Source organism: Fundulus heteroclitus, chromosome 12 (genome assembly GCF_011125445.2).
Source record: "Fundulus heteroclitus isolate FHET01 chromosome 12, MU-UCD_Fhet_4.1, whole genome shotgun sequence".
Taxonomy (NCBI): Eukaryota; Metazoa; Chordata; class Actinopteri; order Cyprinodontiformes; family Fundulidae; genus Fundulus; species Fundulus heteroclitus.
Window position 1 is genome coordinate 44,112,310 of NC_046372.1, and position 18,168 is coordinate 44,130,477.

General features: G+C 46.9%; 1 protein-coding gene across 2 annotated transcripts in view; it reads right to left on the minus strand.

Annotated features, from left to right (window-relative positions):
- The window catches only part of adam28 (ADAM metallopeptidase domain 28), a 40,950-nt gene that overhangs the window by 14,603 nt on the left and 8,179 nt on the right, over positions 1–18,168 (minus strand). For both annotated transcript variants that reach the window (XM_036144662.1, XM_036144663.1), the window contains 12 exons: positions 17,513–17,601; positions 17,316–17,392; positions 17,009–17,087; positions 16,686–16,762; positions 15,637–15,820; positions 15,408–15,470; positions 15,085–15,156; positions 14,689–14,858; positions 12,753–12,834; positions 11,555–11,688; positions 9,931–10,108; positions 1,072–1,161 (listed from right to left, as the gene is read on the minus strand). In XM_036144662.1, coding sequence (XP_036000555.1) covers positions 1,072–1,161; positions 9,931–10,108; positions 11,555–11,688; positions 12,753–12,834; positions 14,689–14,858; positions 15,085–15,156; positions 15,408–15,470; positions 15,637–15,820; positions 16,686–16,762; positions 17,009–17,087; positions 17,316–17,392; positions 17,513–17,601 — 1,295 coding nt within the window. The remainder of the gene's footprint in view (positions 1–1,071; positions 1,162–9,930; positions 10,109–11,554; positions 11,689–12,752; positions 12,835–14,688; positions 14,859–15,084; positions 15,157–15,407; positions 15,471–15,636; positions 15,821–16,685; positions 16,763–17,008; positions 17,088–17,315; positions 17,393–17,512; positions 17,602–18,168) is intronic.

The following is an 18,168-nucleotide window of genomic DNA, read 5'->3' on the forward strand; positions in this document are numbered from 1 at the left end:
CAAGATGCTTTGTGAACAACTTTCATCTTTTAAAATAGCTGGCTGATTTTCAAAGCTTGAGAGACACCACATGTAATAAGAAAAAAAAAATAAATAAATTGTAGGTAAACCTGTTTGTATGGTGTGGCGTACGGTGGACGGCGAGCACGAACGGATTTCAACCGAAGTAAAAATCTCAGAAAAATCTTAGAATTCGGGAAATTCTTCGATTTCTCCTAAAAATGACGTTACTAACAGCTACTTTTAGACTTAGGATTCTTTGTGAATGCGGGGACTGTACTATTGCCCACATAAGCATTTGTTGTATTTCAAGAGCCCACAAGAGGGCGGTAGCGCATCAAACAACCAGAGCTGTTGCGTTCGGAGCGTTACAGGGCCGTAAAAAGTCGACCACAATGCTGCCCGCATCCTCAAGTAGGGGTCTCTGTAGAGTTTGTTGTGTGTGGGAGGAGTTCGCTTCTCGCAAGAAAGTCCCATTTACGTACCGCAGAGACCCCCCTTCTCCAAGTCCTCACTAAGACTAAAAAAGTAGAGCACATCTCTCCAGTTCTAAAGTCCTTCCACTGGCTCCCTGTATCTGAGAGAATAGACATTAAGATACTCCTGTCAGTCTATAGATCACTGAATGGTTTAACAAAATACATCACAGACTTGTTATCAGTGTATCAACCTTCCAGATTACTCAGGTCTTCTGGCTCCAGTCTACTCTCCATACCCAGAACCAGACATGGAGAAGCAGCATTTAGTTCTCATGCTCCACTTATCTGGAACAAACTCCTAGAAGACTGTAAAAGTGCTGAAACCCTGAGTTCCTTTAAATCAAGGTTAAAACCTGTTTGTTTAGAGTTGCCTCTGATCTGTTCACTGAAATATCATTAGATTAAGTTTGTGGTCCAACTTAAATTGACCTGTCACTTTTATTCCACCGGTATGTACTTTCCTCTGTTTCCTTTTCATTATGTTCTGTTCATGTGCTGCACTTTGAATAGTCTTGTTACTGAAAGGCGCTCTCCAAACATACCTGCCTCGCCTTACAGTAGGCCGTGCATTGATGAATTAGTGTTGACTCACCTTACAGTTGTCACAGCACTCGCCTTCAGCACACTGGGAACCTGCAGACAGGGTGCATGTGGTGGCGTTGCAGCATGGGTTGGTGCACTCCTGTGAAGACAGGGTTCAGCTTTAAAGGTTGCTGTACTCGCTCACATCTGATGCTCTGTGGGAGACTTTGAACGGAAGAGCTGTCGAGTATTACAAGGAAGAGAACAGAGTCGCCGCCCGGTGTTGTATTTTGCAAAGCTTGCCACATTGTTTTAGGTCGTGGTGCAGAGCCATGACATTATTGTAAATTTAACGCAGAGTTCATGCTAGAACACATCTTCCCACTACAGTTATGCACTCAACACGTAAAGCTATGAAACAAATCTTGACGAAATCCCCCTGGCATTCTAACCAGAAGAGCAGATTTGCACCTGTAAGAGCATTTTTCTCCACTACGCAACAACTTCTTGGTGAGAGGTTGAGTAACAGCCAAGATGGTGTCAGGGTGTCCAACAGTGTCCATCAAGAGCCTCTTCTGTAGGAGTATTACAGGATTGTGGCGCCACCATTGCAGAGCTTGCTCAGCATTGGCAGCAGAAGGACGGGGGTGTGAGGGAGACAGACTGTTTTGTTTTGTAACAAGGCAGCAAGAGCACCTTCATTTCTTTCCAAGGAAACATCAAACTGAAATGCTGCAGTAAGCGTTTATCTGTCATGATTTTAGGTTCTGTCTTAGTTTTGATTCATGGAATAGTTTGAGTTTTGTTGTGGTTTGATTTTGTTCTTTGTGTTATACTATCTGTTAGGGTTCTGTAAGCTTTTAGCTCAGTTCTGTTCACCTGCCAGCTCACTCCCCTGTCAGCAGTCACCAACCTATCAGTTCAGTTCACTGTCAGTCACTTCCCTGCCTCTGATTAGTTCCAGCTGTTTCCCGGTAATTAGTTTTCACTCCATTTCACCTGTGCACTTCACTATATAGTTCTGCCTCGGTCTTTAGTTCTCGGCCAGATCATTTACGAGCCCACGGTGAGTTTAGTTCCAGCTTTCTATATTCTGATTGACCTGTTGATGATAACCCGAGAGCCTCTTTTGATTCTGAGCCAGCCTGTTCCCTGATCTGATTTTCCTGCCCTGTCTGACTGATTTACCGGTTTACCGACTAGTTTCTGTCCCATGGTTATCCGAGCTTGCTTTGCCCTGTCTGTACCTCTGCCTATTTTGGACTGCTTTTTGTGTACCGGATTTTGGACTGCCCTTTTGACTATTGAGCCCGCCTGTCCCTGTTTTCATTATTAAAATCCTGTTTTTTGCCTTAACCTCACTTGTTTGGCTTGAATACTGGGTTTGCCTGATTCGCGATCATAACAGAATGATCTGGCCCCACTAAAACCTATCGCCCAACAAGTTTTTAGAGGTTTTTTTTTTTTCCCCTCCACACGCTATGGCTTGGGAGGGTTCCAGATTGGCGTTCTGTCCCCCTGGTATCGGTCCCAGACGCCATCTCTCCAGCAGCCGCAGCAGCAGTAACCCGCTGCCTGCTCCGAGCTTACGATTGGGAGGGCTTTTTGTCACTAATTCAGGTTCTGCTCAGAATAGAGGGGATCACTCACCCAGCGACACCGCTGTCGGCTCTGCCCATGGGTTTTATCCAGACCCAACTTTGTTTATGGAGGTCGAAGCGGAGGTGGTGCGGGATCTTCGCCCGGATCTTTTTCTCTCTCTCCCTCCAGAGGAGGAGATGCAGGGAACGCTGTGGGCTCCGCCGATCCCGGCTCTACCGACAGAATCAAACCTCCAGCAAGTCCTGCCGTCCCGCCGTCGGAGGAGGGGACGGAAACCTGTGGGTCGCTCCCTCACCCGTTCTGTTCGGCCGACAGGCGAGTCAGTACCGCGCCCGTCCGTTGCCACTTCCTGCCCAGTGGATCGGAGTCCGGTGCTCCCCAGAGCTGAGCAGCCCACAGCGCCTCCTGGTGGCGCCCGTGATGCTGAGGATCTGGCTCTGGAGGACCAGTTAAGAGCTTTTGCCCCTATTATTAAAGACCTTAGGGAGGCTCTTTTCAGCCAGTATTCAGAGGAGCTGGAGGCTAAATTAAAGGAGGTCGAGGGGCACTATAGAGCGGCTCTCCAGGGTTTCTATAGTGGACTCAATCCTGTCCCCAAGGGTCCAGCCGACGCCCCGGCACCTGCACCTGTCCCAGAGGACCCGCCTCCTACCTCAGCTCCAGTGCCGGCCTCCGGCAGCTATAAGGCAGCACTGTCTGCGCAGCCGGCCCAAGACGCTGCAACCCCGGAGGGTCCGCAGCCGGCCCAAGACGCTGCAACCCCGGAGGGTCCGCAGCCGGCCCGAGACGCTGCAACCCCGGAGGCTCCGCAGCCGGCCCGAGACGCTGCAACCCCGGAGGCTCCGCAGCCGGCCCGAGACGCTGCAACCCAGGAGGGTCCGCAGCCGGCCCGAGACGCTGCAACCCAGGAGGGTCCGCCGCCGGCCCGCGACGTGGGAACCCAGGAGGGTCCGCCGCCAGTCTGCGACGTGGGAACCCAGGAGGGTCCGCCGCCAGTCTGCGACGTGGGAACCCAGGAGGGTCCGCCGCCAGTCTGCGACGTGGGAACCCAGGAGGGTCTACCACTGGCCCACGATGAGGGGGTTCAGACGAGCCCTCTTTCAGGCCGCAACTCGGGGGCTCATCGGGACACTGGGCGCCGTGGCCCTCGCCCAGACAACAAGCGGCGCCGTGGCCCTCGCCCAGACGACAAGCGGCGCCGTGGCCCTCGCCCAGACGACAAGCGGCGTCGTGGCCCTCGCCCGAACGACAAGCTCCGTCGGGGGCCTCGCCGAGAAGACAAGCACCCAGAGCCCCATGGAGACTTAGAGGCCCCTGGACCTCTTCTGAAGCTCTTACCCCCTCATCTTTGGCTTGACAGCCAATTTCCCAAGTGGCTGACCAAACTGTCTTTGTCGGAGGTTCTGGAAGGGTTACTGATGAGGTTCTGGGTGTTAAAGGGTCTGGGAGCATCTGAAGCCTGTAGCCAGGCCCCGTCTGAACCTGTAGCCTGTAGCCAGGTCCCGTCTGAACCTGTAGCCTGTAGCCAGGTCCCGTCTGAACCTGTAGCCTGTAGCCAGGGGCCGTCTGAACCTGTAGCCTGTAGCCAGGGGCCGTCTGAACCTGTAGCCTGTAGCCAGGGGCCGTCTGAACCTGTAGCCTGTAGCCAGGGGCCGTCTGAACCTGTAGCCTGTAGCCAGGGGCCGTCTGAACCTGTAGCCTGTAGCCAGGGGCCGACTGAACCTGAAGCCAGTAGCCAGGGGCCGACTGAACCTGAAGCCAGTAGCCGACTGAACCTGAAGCCAGTAGCCAGGGGCCGACTGAACCTGAACTCTGTAGCCAGGCTCTTCCTGAACTCTGTAGCCAGGCTCCTCCTGAACTCTGTAGCCAGGCGCCTCCTGAACTCTGTAGCCAGGCGCCTCCTGAACTCTGTAGCCAGGCGCCTCCTGAACTCTGTAGCCAGGCGCCTCCTGAACTCTGTAGCCAGGCGCCTCCTGAACTCTGTAGCCAGGCGCCTCCTGAACTCTGTAGCCAGGCGCCTCCTGAACTCTGTAGCCAGGCGCCTCCTGAACTCTGTAGCCAGGCGCCTCCTGAACTCTGTAGCCAGGCGCCTCCTGAACTCTGTAGCCAGGCGCCTCCTGAACTCTGTAGCCAGGCGCCTCCTGAACTCTTGAGCCAGGTGCCTCCTGAACTCTTTAGCCAGGCGTCTCTTCTAGCTCTTAGTCCGGCGCCAGGTTCTGTTCTCTCTCTCTCCAGGCGTCGGTTCCTGAGGGTCCTGTTCTGCCGCCGGCCTCAGAGGTTGCTGCTCCGCCGCCGGTCTCCGAGAGACATGCTCCGCCGCCGGTCTCCGAGAGACATGCTCCGCCGCCGGTCTATGAGAGACCTGTTCCGCCACCGGCCGCCGGACATCTTTGCTAACCGGGGCCGTCCTACAGGACACCCGCCGGATTACCTGTCTCACAGGGGTCGTCCGCCGGGACGTCCGCCGGAGAGCCTGACACGCCTAGGACGTCCGCCGGAGAGCCTGACACGCCTAGGACGTCCGCCGGAGAGCCTGACACGCCGAGGACGTCCGCCGGAGAGCCTGACACGCCGAGGACGTCCGCCGGAGAGCCTGACACGCCGAGGACGTCCGCCGGAGAGCCTGACACGCCGAGGACGTCCGCCGGAGAGCCTGACACGCCGAGGACGTCCGCCGGAGAGCCTGACACGCCGAGGACGTCCGCCGGAGAGCCTGACACGCCGAGGACGTCCGCCGGAGAGCCTGACACGCCGAGGCCGTCCTTCGGGACGTCCGCCGGACAACCTGACACGCCGAGGCCGTCCTTCGGGACGTCCGCCGGACAACCTGACACGCCGAGGCCGTCCTTCGGGACGTCCGCCGGACAACCTGACACGCCGAGGCCGTCCTTCGGGACGTCCGCCGGACAACCTGACACGCCTGGGTCGTCCTCCTGGACGCCCGCCGGAGAACCTGACACGCCTGGGTCGTCCTCCTGGACGCCCGCCGGAGAACCTGACACGCCTGGGTCGTCCTCCTGGACGCCCGCCGGAGAACCTGACACGCCTGGGTCGTCCTCCTGGACGCCCGCCGGAGAACCTGACACGCCGGGGTCGTCCTCCTGGACGCCCGCCTGAGAACCTGACACGCCGGGGTCGTCCTCCTGGACGCCCGCCTGAGAACCTGACACGCCGGGGTCGTCCTCCTGGACGCCCGCCTGAGAACCTGACACGCCGGGGTCGTCCTCCTGGACGCCCGCCTGAGAACCTGACACGCCGGGGTCGTCCTCCTGGACGCCCGCCTGAGAACCTGACACGCCGGGGTCGTCCTCCTGGACGCCCGCCTGAGAACCTGACACGCCGGGGTCGTCCTCCTGGACGCCCGCCTGAGAACCTGACTCGCCGGGGTCGTCCTCCTGGACGCCCGCCTGAGAACTTGATTCGTCTTGCTTCGTTTTAGTTTGTATTTGGACATTTGTTTGATTCTAGCCCTCCGTCCTGCACCTCCCTCCACCCACCCGATCTAGTCTGTCTTTTTTTTTTTTTGCTTTAGGCCGTCTGGAATCCGGCCTTAAGGAGGGGGTTCTGTCATGATTTTAGGTTCTGTCTTAGTTTTGATTCATGGAATAGTTTGAGTTTTGTTGTGGTTTGATTTTGTTCTTTGTGTTATACTATCTGTTAGGGTTCTGTAAGCTTTTAGCTCAGTTCTGTTCACCTGCCAGCTCACTCCCCTGTCAGCAGTCACCAACCTATCAGTTCAGTTCACTGTCAGTCACTTCCCTGCCTCTGATTAGTTCCAGCTGTTTCCCGGTAATTAGTTTTCACTCCATTTCACCTGTGCACTTCACTATATAGTTCTGCCTCGGTCTTTAGTTCTCGGCCAGATCATTTACGAGCCCACGGTGAGTTTAGTTCCAGCTTTCTATATTCTGATTGACCTGTTGATGATAACCCGAGAGCCTCTTTTGATTCTGAGCCAGCCTGTTCCCTGATCTGATTTTCCTGCCCTGTCTGACTGATTTACCGGTTTACCGACTAGTTTCTGTCCCATGGTTATCCGAGCTTGCTTTGCCCTGTCTGTACCTCTGCCTATTTTGGACTGCTTTTTGTGTACCGGATTTTGGACTGCCCTTTTGACTATTGAGCCCGCCTGTCCCTGTTTTCATTATTAAAATCCTGTTTTTTGCCTTAACCTCACTTGTTTGGCTTGAATACTGGGTTTGCCTGATTCGCGATCATAACATTATCAATCCTCTTTCTGATTATTTTGCACATCTGGGAAAGCATTTGTTATAAGATAATACAAGTACTACCACAAGTACAGTGCCAACAATGAAGTATCACCCTGCAATCCATGAGTGAACTTTCTCCACCGACCCAGGACTAGTTTGATTGTGATCTTTGTTTTTCTTAGTATGATGGAGCACCGTATCTCAAGGGAAAGGAGACAAAGAGGCATTTAAAAAATCCTAACATCACATTTTGGACCTGTGGTGACAGATCTCCCCAGAGCTGAACCCAACTAGGAAATCCTCTTCAGAAGGTTCTCAAAAAGAAGACAAAGAGAGGCCAACATCCAGACCAAACTTAAAAAGGACCAGCCAGGGTCACTTTCACTCAGAATCCAGTCCAAAAGCTTAGATCTGCTATTGCAGGTTGAGTTACTAATGTTCTAAAGAAGGTCAACTCTGGGAAGATTGACTCCTCAGATAATTGGAAGACTTGGCTAAAGTCATGCAACGCTTAAGCAGTTGCCCAGTACGTCACCAAAGAATACAAAAACACCTCAATAATATGACTGATGTTTAATAAAAGTCAAGTCGCAGGTCTTCCTCTGAGGGTTCCTAGAAGCTGCTGCAGGTCGCAGTCCATCAGGGTTTAGTACTTGACCTGGCACGGCCATGTGTAACTTTATGAAATGCTGCATATGGAGCCAGGGAATAACAGCAGAGCTGAAGACAGGTCCGAGCAGGACTCCGACAGGAATGTTCTGCTCTGCAGAAAATGACTAACTTCAGTGTCATGTTAAAGGAAATCTGAACCCGCTAAAAAGTTTGAATTATAATAATTTAAGGAGAGTGTGTCGAGGTGAATTTAGCTGCAACCACAGTTCTGCTGAGATGCTACTTTTTTCTTTCCCTAAGGGGAAAAATGAGTAACATGAGAGCGAGAAGCCAGCGGAGGTGTTCTGGTTCTTTCTTAGAATCACCTGGCTTGTAAACTGTTTTAAAACAGAGACGTGTTGGGGTTTGTCAGGAACGTTCTCTTTCACAATTCTTCAACACCAAGAACGGTCATGTCTCAGGAAAGAGCAGCTGGAACCGCAAACACTGCCAGACTGAAGACCGCCCCAGCGTTGTTTTCAAATTCCATTCCAGACCAGCCTGTACCGCTGAATTAGAAATCTATCAAACACTGTCTAAGGAGCTTTAAAGGAAGTCTTAGAAGTAGAAAGAATTACAGTCTAAACCTAATGAGCTTCAGTCTGTTTAACATATGCATTACTTGTATTGAAATGAAAACATGATCAAATAAACAGAAGGGTTACCTTTATTTTACAATGTTTAATTTTCAATCACTGGAAGTGAAAATATTAGTTTCCAATAAATTAAAGAGTATCTGTGTCCAGTTTTACAGAATGTGTTTTCACGGGATCAAATGTTTGTCGTTTTCTCACCGACCTCTTCATGATTTTTAGCGTTGAGCCAAAATAATCATTTGCGTACTTTTGTAACCTAAGACAATCTATTGTAGAACCATCTTTTGTTGCAATTTCCTCACCTGCTTTACACAACTATACACGGAAGGTATTACACATCCTGCTTTGCAAATTAGCTCTGATGTTCAGAGTCACGCCACATTCGATTTGACTAAGTCAGTGTCCTGCCAAAGATTTTGATTTGAATGGAGCTCCTGACTTTTGCCGCCTCTGGCAGGTTTTCTTCCAGGATTTTCCTGCTTCATCCATTTTTCCATCAGCTCTGAGCAGCTTCCCTGGGCTTGCTTAATAATAATAAACAAATCATCCCCACAACATGATACTGCCTCCACCTTGTTTTTAAGTTGAAATGGTCTGTCAAGTGTGATGTGTTCTGTTTTTCGTGTTTTTGCTACGCGTGAATACTAAATAGTTGTGTTTTGGTCTCATTTGAGCAGAGCGACTTCTTTTATATGGTTGCTATGCTCTGTGACAAACTTTGTATTAAACGTCTTATGACTTTCTTTAAACAAGGGCTTTTTTCCCCCTTTCCATTCTTTCACAAAGCCCTGCTTTGGGCAGACTCATCTGAATGGATAGACTGAAAACACTGGATTTGATTTAGTGAGTACATATGTGTGCCACGTCTTTAGATATTTACTAGTAAAACATTTTGAAAATCCTGTTCCTTCTGCTACTTCATTTTAACCAAATTTGCGTTGATCAATATGTCTCATAAAATTCCAACATAACCCACTAAGGTGAGGCAGAGAAGTTGTTTCCACACTTCAGCATCACTGGGACCTTCACCAGGCTTTATTATAGATGCAGTCCAGTGCGATTACACACATGCGGGTGTTTTGGATCTACCCTGGAAACGGCCCATCCATAACATGAAGCTACATGCTTTGATTTGGTCCGTCTGAGATGAGCTAACTCACATATTTACTACAAGCTGATATTTAGCTACTTTTTAAAAGCATCCTCACCTAAAACGCCCATGTATCCAGAAATGGAACATGAAATACTGTAGCTGCATTCAATGGGAGGCTACTCGGGTCACATCCAGGTCTGTGTATTCTTTTGCAATCCCAACAGAGGGCTGGCTTTAAGAGCGCATGATGCAGCCAACGTGCAACATGGATGCATCTGCCAGACATCACAGGAGGAGGATGAATGTGCACCATCAAGGTTTGCTCTCTCTTGCAGAGTGCCATCTAGTTGCTGTCAGCATGTGAACGCATCTCAAGAAGTTACTGTTATTAATAGAAGCCCTGGATATGAAGGTGAGCGCTTTAAATGTGGCGATCTGTAACCATGTTTAAAGACTCTTATTTTGAAGTCAGGAAGGAAATAACTCTTTAGATTTGCCCTTTTGTAAGAGAGTGGATGAAAGGATTTCTCATCATGCGAGCAGACTCAAAGACAAACGCTTTCAAAACTCCTCAGCCATTTCCAAATTGTATGTTTTGTATGTTTTTTTTCCCGTTTTGTAATGCGCCAATATATCTATTATAAATGTTTAAAGTTAATCATGTGATTATGAAATCCTCCGGCTATTTTCTAAATATAAACATGTTTTGCATTAAAGCAGACACAAATCCTTTATTAAAAAGGATCCCCGTGTCTTTGGGAGTTGTTTGAACCTACCTGCACAGAGCCACAGTCACACTGCTCTCCTTCTTCCAGAAAGCCGTTCCCACAGACTGCAGGAGCCACGATCATCTTGTTGTCCGGTTTGTCAAACATGCAGCTGGGGTTGCGGTTTGTCAGGTACCTTTCATAGTTGATAGTGCTGCAGCTACTGAACGTGCGTGGAATGTTCCAGCTGCCAAAGAGGATGAAAGATGGTAAGCTTCAAAGTAAGACACCACAGTAAGTAATGCCTTTAGTCTTTCAAAAATCCTCTCAGACAATAACTGCATCCAATTGTAGTTTTTAAAATTTCTTTTTAATCATTATTTTATTTTCAGTGTTCCAGTAAGTGATTTACTGTCTCTGTATATGTTCTGTGTTATTCAGAAACGCCTTAGGGATCTGGTTAATACTGCCATGAGAATCTTAGACCCTGAGGCTCCCAAGATTGCCCAGAAAAAAATTAAAAGCAAAGTTTAACAATCAACAACAAGCAAAATAGATAAATACCACAAAAGAAAACATCTTGAAAAATATAAAACAGTGCTGTATCTGGCTGTTCAATTGTGCGTCAGCAGGGTTTACAAAGCAGTAGGACTTAGCACACATGCCTGCGGGACACCAGCGCTGAGCTACAAAGTGAACGAGCAGACACGTCTGATCTAAATATTATAGAAATATTTTGAGCCCAAGATTTAAAAAAAAAGGTCTGCTTTCAGACTCTAATTTTAAAGTGAGAAAGGAAGCCGCAGTCTTGTTTTGCTCACCGAGTGGACTAAGAAAGGTTGCTCTTTGGGAAACAACTCCACCACTCTTTAGTCATTAATTTGGCAGCATTTAGGCAGGTGGGAAAAAAGCCAACAAGATACCAACAACTTGTAAGCAAGGTGAAATTAACGCACCAACCGTTGGTTGTTAGTGATTGTAGAGTTGGCATCTGCTCTCTGAACCTCTTGCTGGCACTAAAATACAATCTTACTTGAATTTTTTCCAATCAGGCTAGACTGCTTTTCATCCATTTTAGTTCCAAATAAATAAAAAAAAAAACTATAAGGACTGATTAAAGCCTAAACTGGATAATTCAACGCTGAACACTGGACATTGAAAACCAGGTGTGAGACTTTGAAACCTGTTTTTTTCTATTGGTAAAAAAAAAACAAAACAAAAACCACACAATTTAAAAAGGCATTGTGTGCACTGGTACCAAGTCACAGTGAGACAAGCATGAACAATGCGATATGGACCGGTTAAAGCTGGACGTCATTATTCTTCACTGACAGTACAGTTTAGGTTTGGCTTTACAGTAAGAGTCCTGTTAAAGCAGCAGCTCTTGGATTATGTTTTCTGTCCTATCAACAAATCAGAAAAATCAGGAAGCAAAACCTCCAGTGACACTGTTGTATATAAACACACAATAGAAAAAAAAAAAAAAAAAAAAAAACACGGAACAACGGCATCAGCAAAATCTTTGTTCCCCAGTCTCCTGTGCTTACTCCTCCTCCCAACACACACACACACACACACACACACACACACACACGGAGCTGCAGGTAAACAAGGCGATCTTTGACAGAATCACTGTCTGACCTACTTTAACAAAGACGCCCTTCCACTGCGACATTTGGGCACCTTTGCTTACCTTAGAGCTGCAGCCATGATGCAGCTGTCCCCAGAGCAAGCACAGGCACTGGAGTCGTCATGGTTCATGCCAAGGTTGTGGCCCATCTCATGGGCCAGAGTTGCTCCCACTGCAATAGCTCTGTCATTGTGATCCTAAAGAAACATGGAATTTGTGTTCTTTAATCAGAGTTACTGTCCAGCTGAAGCAATCAGCCCCAAGTGCTACGATTGTAATCTGCTTTCTCTGCCTGCTTGGCCTTCGGGGAGGGGGGCCCTTTGTAATCCCTTTAACTAAACTTTTTAACATGCTTAAAAGATCTAGGCTTAAAATCTGCAGCGTCTTGGCAAGGCTGTACTTGCTACAGCCGAGTCCAGAAAGCAGAATTTTGATCAGGTTCAAGTTGGTACTCTAGCTGGGGCCTCTCCAGAATGTCAATATTACTTCCTGTCAGAAGAAAAATGTTGTGAACTCACAAAACACTTCAAACCTAAGTGTATTCAGCAGAGGGTGAATATGATTTCATACATTTCTGAGGACAGCAGAAAGATAATTACTTCTAACTGGTCCGTAGCAAATCAAAGGGAATCTTAGATTTGTCAGGTCAGCAGCACTAGGGATATTTATTTAGGTTTCACAGCATTCAGTTTATGGATGGATGGAGTGTTGAAATCTGAATCCCCCCCCCCCCCCCCCGTACTCATAACCTGGAAAACACTTGAAATAAATCCCATACTTTTCCAAACTTCATAGAATTCCCAAATTTCAGCCTGATTTCATACAAGTTCGGAATTTGCACCACGTACACTGCAAAAAGAGACCTAAAATAAGTAAAATTTTCTTGAAATAAATGTATTTGCCCTTGATTTGAGCAGGTAAATAAGATTTTAAATAAGTATTTTACCCCTAAAACAAGATAATTGGATATACTGCACTTGAAATAAGATGACAGAGATGAATTGTTCCTATTTTAAGTGCAAAAATCTTATTCCATTGGCAAATAGTCCTATTTACTTGCTCAAATCAAGGAAAAATAGTTTCATTTCAAGAAAAAAAATCTTATTTCTGGGTCTATTTTTGCAGCAGTTCAGGATTTACGTCAGTTCCACCAAATCACCTGGAAACACGCAGGTGTGTTCAGCATTGCCCCAAACCACGGGGCACGTGTAGAAACATTTCCCCTGAGCCTTTTCAGGAAGCTCGACTAGCATCAGCTCACCTGCACCACCCCGACTGAGTGATCAGAGCAGAGGGTCCCGATGAAAGCCAGCCCCACAGTCGCTCCTTCAAAGTCAATCCCGCTGAAAGACAAGATGAGGATTCCTTCCGTTATGGTTGCATTCCATCTTTTTGCTTCAAAATAACGGAAAAACATCTACAGATTTACAGGAAATATTTCTATTGTAAGTCTGTGGGTTTTACATCCTCTATTCCGTTGAATGTAGACAAACAGTTTCGCCACTACATGATTTGGTTGGGAAATGTAACGTCCGTTGTTAGGCTGCCAGCAGTTGATGAACACAACTCTTCCCCATAACTGCGCTGAAATAGCTGCTGTGTGGTGGAGTGGCGTTTTACTGGCAAATACTGTTTGGTGTTTCATAAAAGATTTTCTTGTTAGAGTCAGGAATCAAAGAATACAGTGTTGTTGTGCAGCAGGTTGTGGTGTAATAATGAAACGTGCTGCACAAGAGTCATCTGAAAATTGCAAATGTCTCGTGCATTCAGATCGGTTCTGAAGAAGTGGTTTTCCGGACGTAGAACTGCAAAACACAGCCTAATAAAATTAAATGCATTTAAAAAGGTTCCTTTATCTCACCAGACTGGTGACCTGTCTAATGGATGGATTTGTTTCAATAACTTAAATCTCAATCTTTCAGCTATGATGATTATAACTTGCAGCTAATGAAAACACAAAATGCAGTTTCTTAGACAAGCATAATGCACTGATGTCTATGTACTGGGCAGGTTATGCATTCAGTAATATCTTCAGGCTTTTTTGTTGCAATTCCTGCATCAATGCAGCGTGGCGTGGAGACAATCAGCCGGTGGTTCTGCTGAGGTGTGATAGAAGCCCAGCTAGCTTTGATAGCAGCCTTCGGGTCATCAGCCTTGTTGGTACTGGTCTCTCACAGCCTCTCTCTCTCGACAATACTCCATAGATTGTGTTTTCTGGCCAATCAAGCACAGTTACCCTATGGCCACTTTAGCAGCTTTCAGTACCTTTGTCAGTGTGGTCAGCACCAAAAACTGAAATCTGCAATTTACAGAAACCTGGTCAGGAGAAGGAAGCATGAGATGCTCTACAATGTTCTGCTGGATGGCAGCGTTGACGGTGGCCTTCAGAGAACCCAGTGGACCAACACCATCAGATGACATGGCGCCCCAAACCATCACTGACTGAAAACTTTACACCAGACTTTAAGCAATGTGGATTCTGTGCTACTCCACTCTTCCTCCAGACTCTGGATTCCATATAAAATGCAGAATTTAATTTTACCTAAAAAAATAGGGATCCCAGCAACAGTTCAGTCATTTTTGTCCTTAGCATTGCATAGTGATTAAAAATTGAGTGGAAGGAAAAGGTGTGCTAGAAAACCTGGCAAAGGCAACAGTCCAGTCTTAAGCCTTGACTCTACTGTTAAGTAAAACCCATTAAAAAATTTTGGGGAGAATCCCAGATCACAGACTATGGCTAGTGATGGTGATTTCAGACCCACCACACAGAGGTGTACCCAGAACATATTGCCACAACTCTCATATTCCATTTGGTTTGAAGTGCATTGCCTGAGGTACAACAATCAGTTTCTTTAACATTGACCAGTAGTGAATTACTCTCCTTGTGGAGGGTATGGATGACTGTCCTCTGAGCATCTGTCCAGTCAGCAGTCTTCCCCATGACTGCAGGCTTCAGCATTGCCATATTATAAGATATGACTATAAAAAAGAGCTGAGGCAAAACCTTGAAATCCCTCACTGTGCAACAAAATGTTTAAATTACTGAAAGACTGGAATCTTTTGATGATAATCCGTTCTATTGAGGTACACCTGTCGTCACGCAACGTCTTCTGTGTTGCAAAATCCCTGCGCAGTTAGAAAGGGATGTTACTTCATTCCGGATGACTTGAAACAGGACACATTGTACTTAGTCAGACCTGATGAGGTGTGCGTTGTCATGTTTTGTCCTTTTCACCAGGTCAGAGTTTCTCCATTTCATGAAGGCATCCAGGTTGGCCCCTGCTGGGTTGGTCACAGAGATCAAGTCATTATTAGACCACACCTCCAGGCCCACCAGAGCGATGAAGGTCTTCAGGGGTTTGTACGCCTGTAGGAGACGGCAAGAGAGAAACCAGAAGCCTGTGAGCTGTTCCATTTATCATTCAGCAAAGAACAGAGCTGGTCCAGCATGATGATAAGAAAATATGGAAAATGGCTGAGAGGACAGAAACTGTTTAAGGCAGCAGGCTGGATACCATGACTGTGATGTAAGCTGACTGTAAACCATTAAATGATTTGTCGTTTGCCCAAGAAAGGCAATAGCACCGACTCACCATGTTGACAAAGTTGACGATTTCAAATATCCTCCGTCTCGTCTTGGTCAGATCTCTGTTCATCTTCACGAACTGAAACAACATTTGGTTGCATAACAGCAAAGTCACATCCTGTTTCACAGCGGTTGGTTCACAAGGACACAAAATATGTGGTGCAGCTCATATTTTTCTATCCATCCACACACACACACACACACATTTTCTGTGTATAGTAAAATGGATGGATGGCTGTGCTCTTTAGTTGTGGACCTTTAGACATGACCTGTAAGATGTGTAATGCCGCTCTCGCACTGACAGTGTTGTGTTATTGTTTAAATCCTTACCGCTCTATTGTCAGCTACGAGGACGAGCTCAATGTATTTCTCCTGCTGGAGGATCGATATACCCTGAAACAAGGCCAAACACATTTTAGTTTCTTCACAGAACATCACTTCTCTCTATCACATCACTATTTTTTTAATGACAGTTTGGGTTCCGTGTGCCCCTCCAACGTCCTAAGTCACCTTTGACCTTAGGCTTTGTGATCAGGACGTTGAGTAAAGATGTACCAACCCCAGCTCTGGAGCGGCTCCGGCCTGTCGGAGGCTCCATGTCGTCGCTCCAGGACGTGTTGGTCACGCCACACACGGCGGGCGTGAAGTTCTTGTCATTAACGGGTGTCACAGCATGGTCGCCCTCGTCGCCACCAGAGAGAGGCTCAATCAGGTACCTCTGGGCTGATGTCCTGAAGTAACCCCTAAAGCAGTAAGATGAGGCATTGATCAGAGCAGAGCAGACTGATAACGCTCTTCCTCTTCTGAGAGCAGCCACTGGTCAATCGTTCACTAAGCAAAGCCAGTGGAGACGCTGGCTAAGAGGCTGAATGTTTTAGTTTCCCCCCCCCAGGTTTTATGTCTAATTTGTGTGTTTTTATTCACAGTTCGAGGTTAACCATGTCATACCATGTGACTCTGCACAAACTCTTGTGTGTACATAGCATCTAAAGCTTGCTTAAAGAGACAGAACAGAATAAGGTGGTTAAGGTTTGGATATATTAATATAGAATCTTTGTTTAAAATTGTCTCAAAGTCTCTCTGCATTTTGCCGTCTGGTGACTTTATTATTAACATATTACTTATTTACACACTTCTCAGTGAACATGTAAAACAGAATGCCTCATCCAATACTCTTATTCAGCCAATCACCTGTGATCAATTTGGAGAAACTCTGATTTGTAATTTTCATGCTGTATTGTCAAGTATGCATGTCTCCACCTCCCCATCCTGGTGCTGCACCCTGTCGGTCAGCTGGCTGAGGGAGGGGAATTCTGTCACACTTTGCCCTTAGTAAATAAAAGGCAAAAGGCGGATGATTGCAAATATGACCATAAAACATAAAAGCGTGTGGTAGATGATAGCACCAACAATCCTCTTTAAGTTATTGCTGATTTTTTTTTTTTTTTACAATCGTTGATAACAGCTATGAGCGTTAAGGCATCAGTGACTCATCCCAGCCAAATGGCACTGCTGTACAACTGAAACCGAACAGGTCTGAGTCGCATCCACCAAACCAGCGGCTTACGTTTACACACATGACATGATGAGTAAAGGTGAGGGCCTCACCTGAGTCCATCACACGTGCTGATGCTAACAGATGACTCACTGTCGTTCACAATCGTCCCATGGTAGTAGCAGTGATCCTGACCAAGACAGAATACGGTTAATGGGTTGAATGTAAGTCAGCTTTGGCATTTTTAACTATTTCAATTTCCTTAAACGTACATACTGTATCTAAAATACAAAACAATATGATACTTGGCCTAAAACGGCCTTTTCTTCCTTTTAGCCTCATATGAAAATGCCGAGCACAGCAAACACAGCCACCTGTATGTTGTGGTAAGTCACATTTTAAATCAGAGATCTGAAAGTCGCTTAAAAACACTCACAACGTCTCGCGGACTCGAGGTGACCCGCGTTCCATCTTCCTGGTAATAGGTTTCTGTGTAGTCCTGGGTTAGTAACTCACTGGGGGTGGAAACCATTCGATCATGTCATTATTCTCTTTGAGGAACTGAAAATAAATTTCATTTTAATCTTTGATTCTGAGAAGATGTAATCAGGAAGGTTTGTGCGTCACAGTTTTTCCCCTCAGTGATGTAAGCTGTATTTATTTTATAGTTTTTACCAAAAGCGGTCATCTTTCTGGCACATTAGGGACGTAAGACGCAATATTTTAGAAAGGTGAGAACATACTTATTTTTCTCAAGCTGCAGGTGAAGGGGTTTTCCTCCAACAGTCATTGCATATTTAACGCTCTCTGGTCTGAGGTGCTGTCGGGGGAGGAAAATCATGCTTTCAGTCATCTTTTCATTCCTTAAATGCACCTTCACAATTAGAACCTGCATAGGAATAAGAATCAGTGTAAGTTTATTTAAAGCAGAAACATGCACCTCTGCACTTCTTTTCCTCAGCGCATGAAGTCTGACAGGTCGAACCACCTCATAGTCCTTCCCCACCTCAAAGGTCGGATTGTGGCTTTCTGTGAACACACAGCGGGAGATCAGAGAGATTTTTCCTTCACACAATATACACAATACCTGAATCTCTGCCTAGCGTAGATTAAGTTCTCCTCAAGCCATCATAAGCAAATCAACAAGTCGGTGCTTTGTGAAAGAACATCTGCAGTGTGCGGTGCCTCATCTTTAAGCCCAGTGCACATACATATCATACAGGACTTGAACATGTCACAGTATGCAAGCTGCTTAGGATGGTAACTCCTGTTAGTCCGCATATTAGAGGATGCCGCTCTGCAGCTGAATTCTGTCCGTCAGCCAGTTTGACCCTTCAATGAATGGGCAGCATTTATTTTTTAGAGTCGGAGGGAGAGGAGCGCAAGACAAAAGGAGACAGTGGTAGAAGCTGAGCTAAGGAGGACAAAAAGGCACTGGTCACAGCAGCAGCCATCCTACATACATTTCCCAGAAAACATCTGACGCTGCTGTACATCTGTTGGAGGTCTCCTATAGTGGGCGGAGAGCTGAATTAGTGACTGGCTCACATCGCATTGAATCAGGCTCCATTCAATGAGAGTAATCACACATTGTGA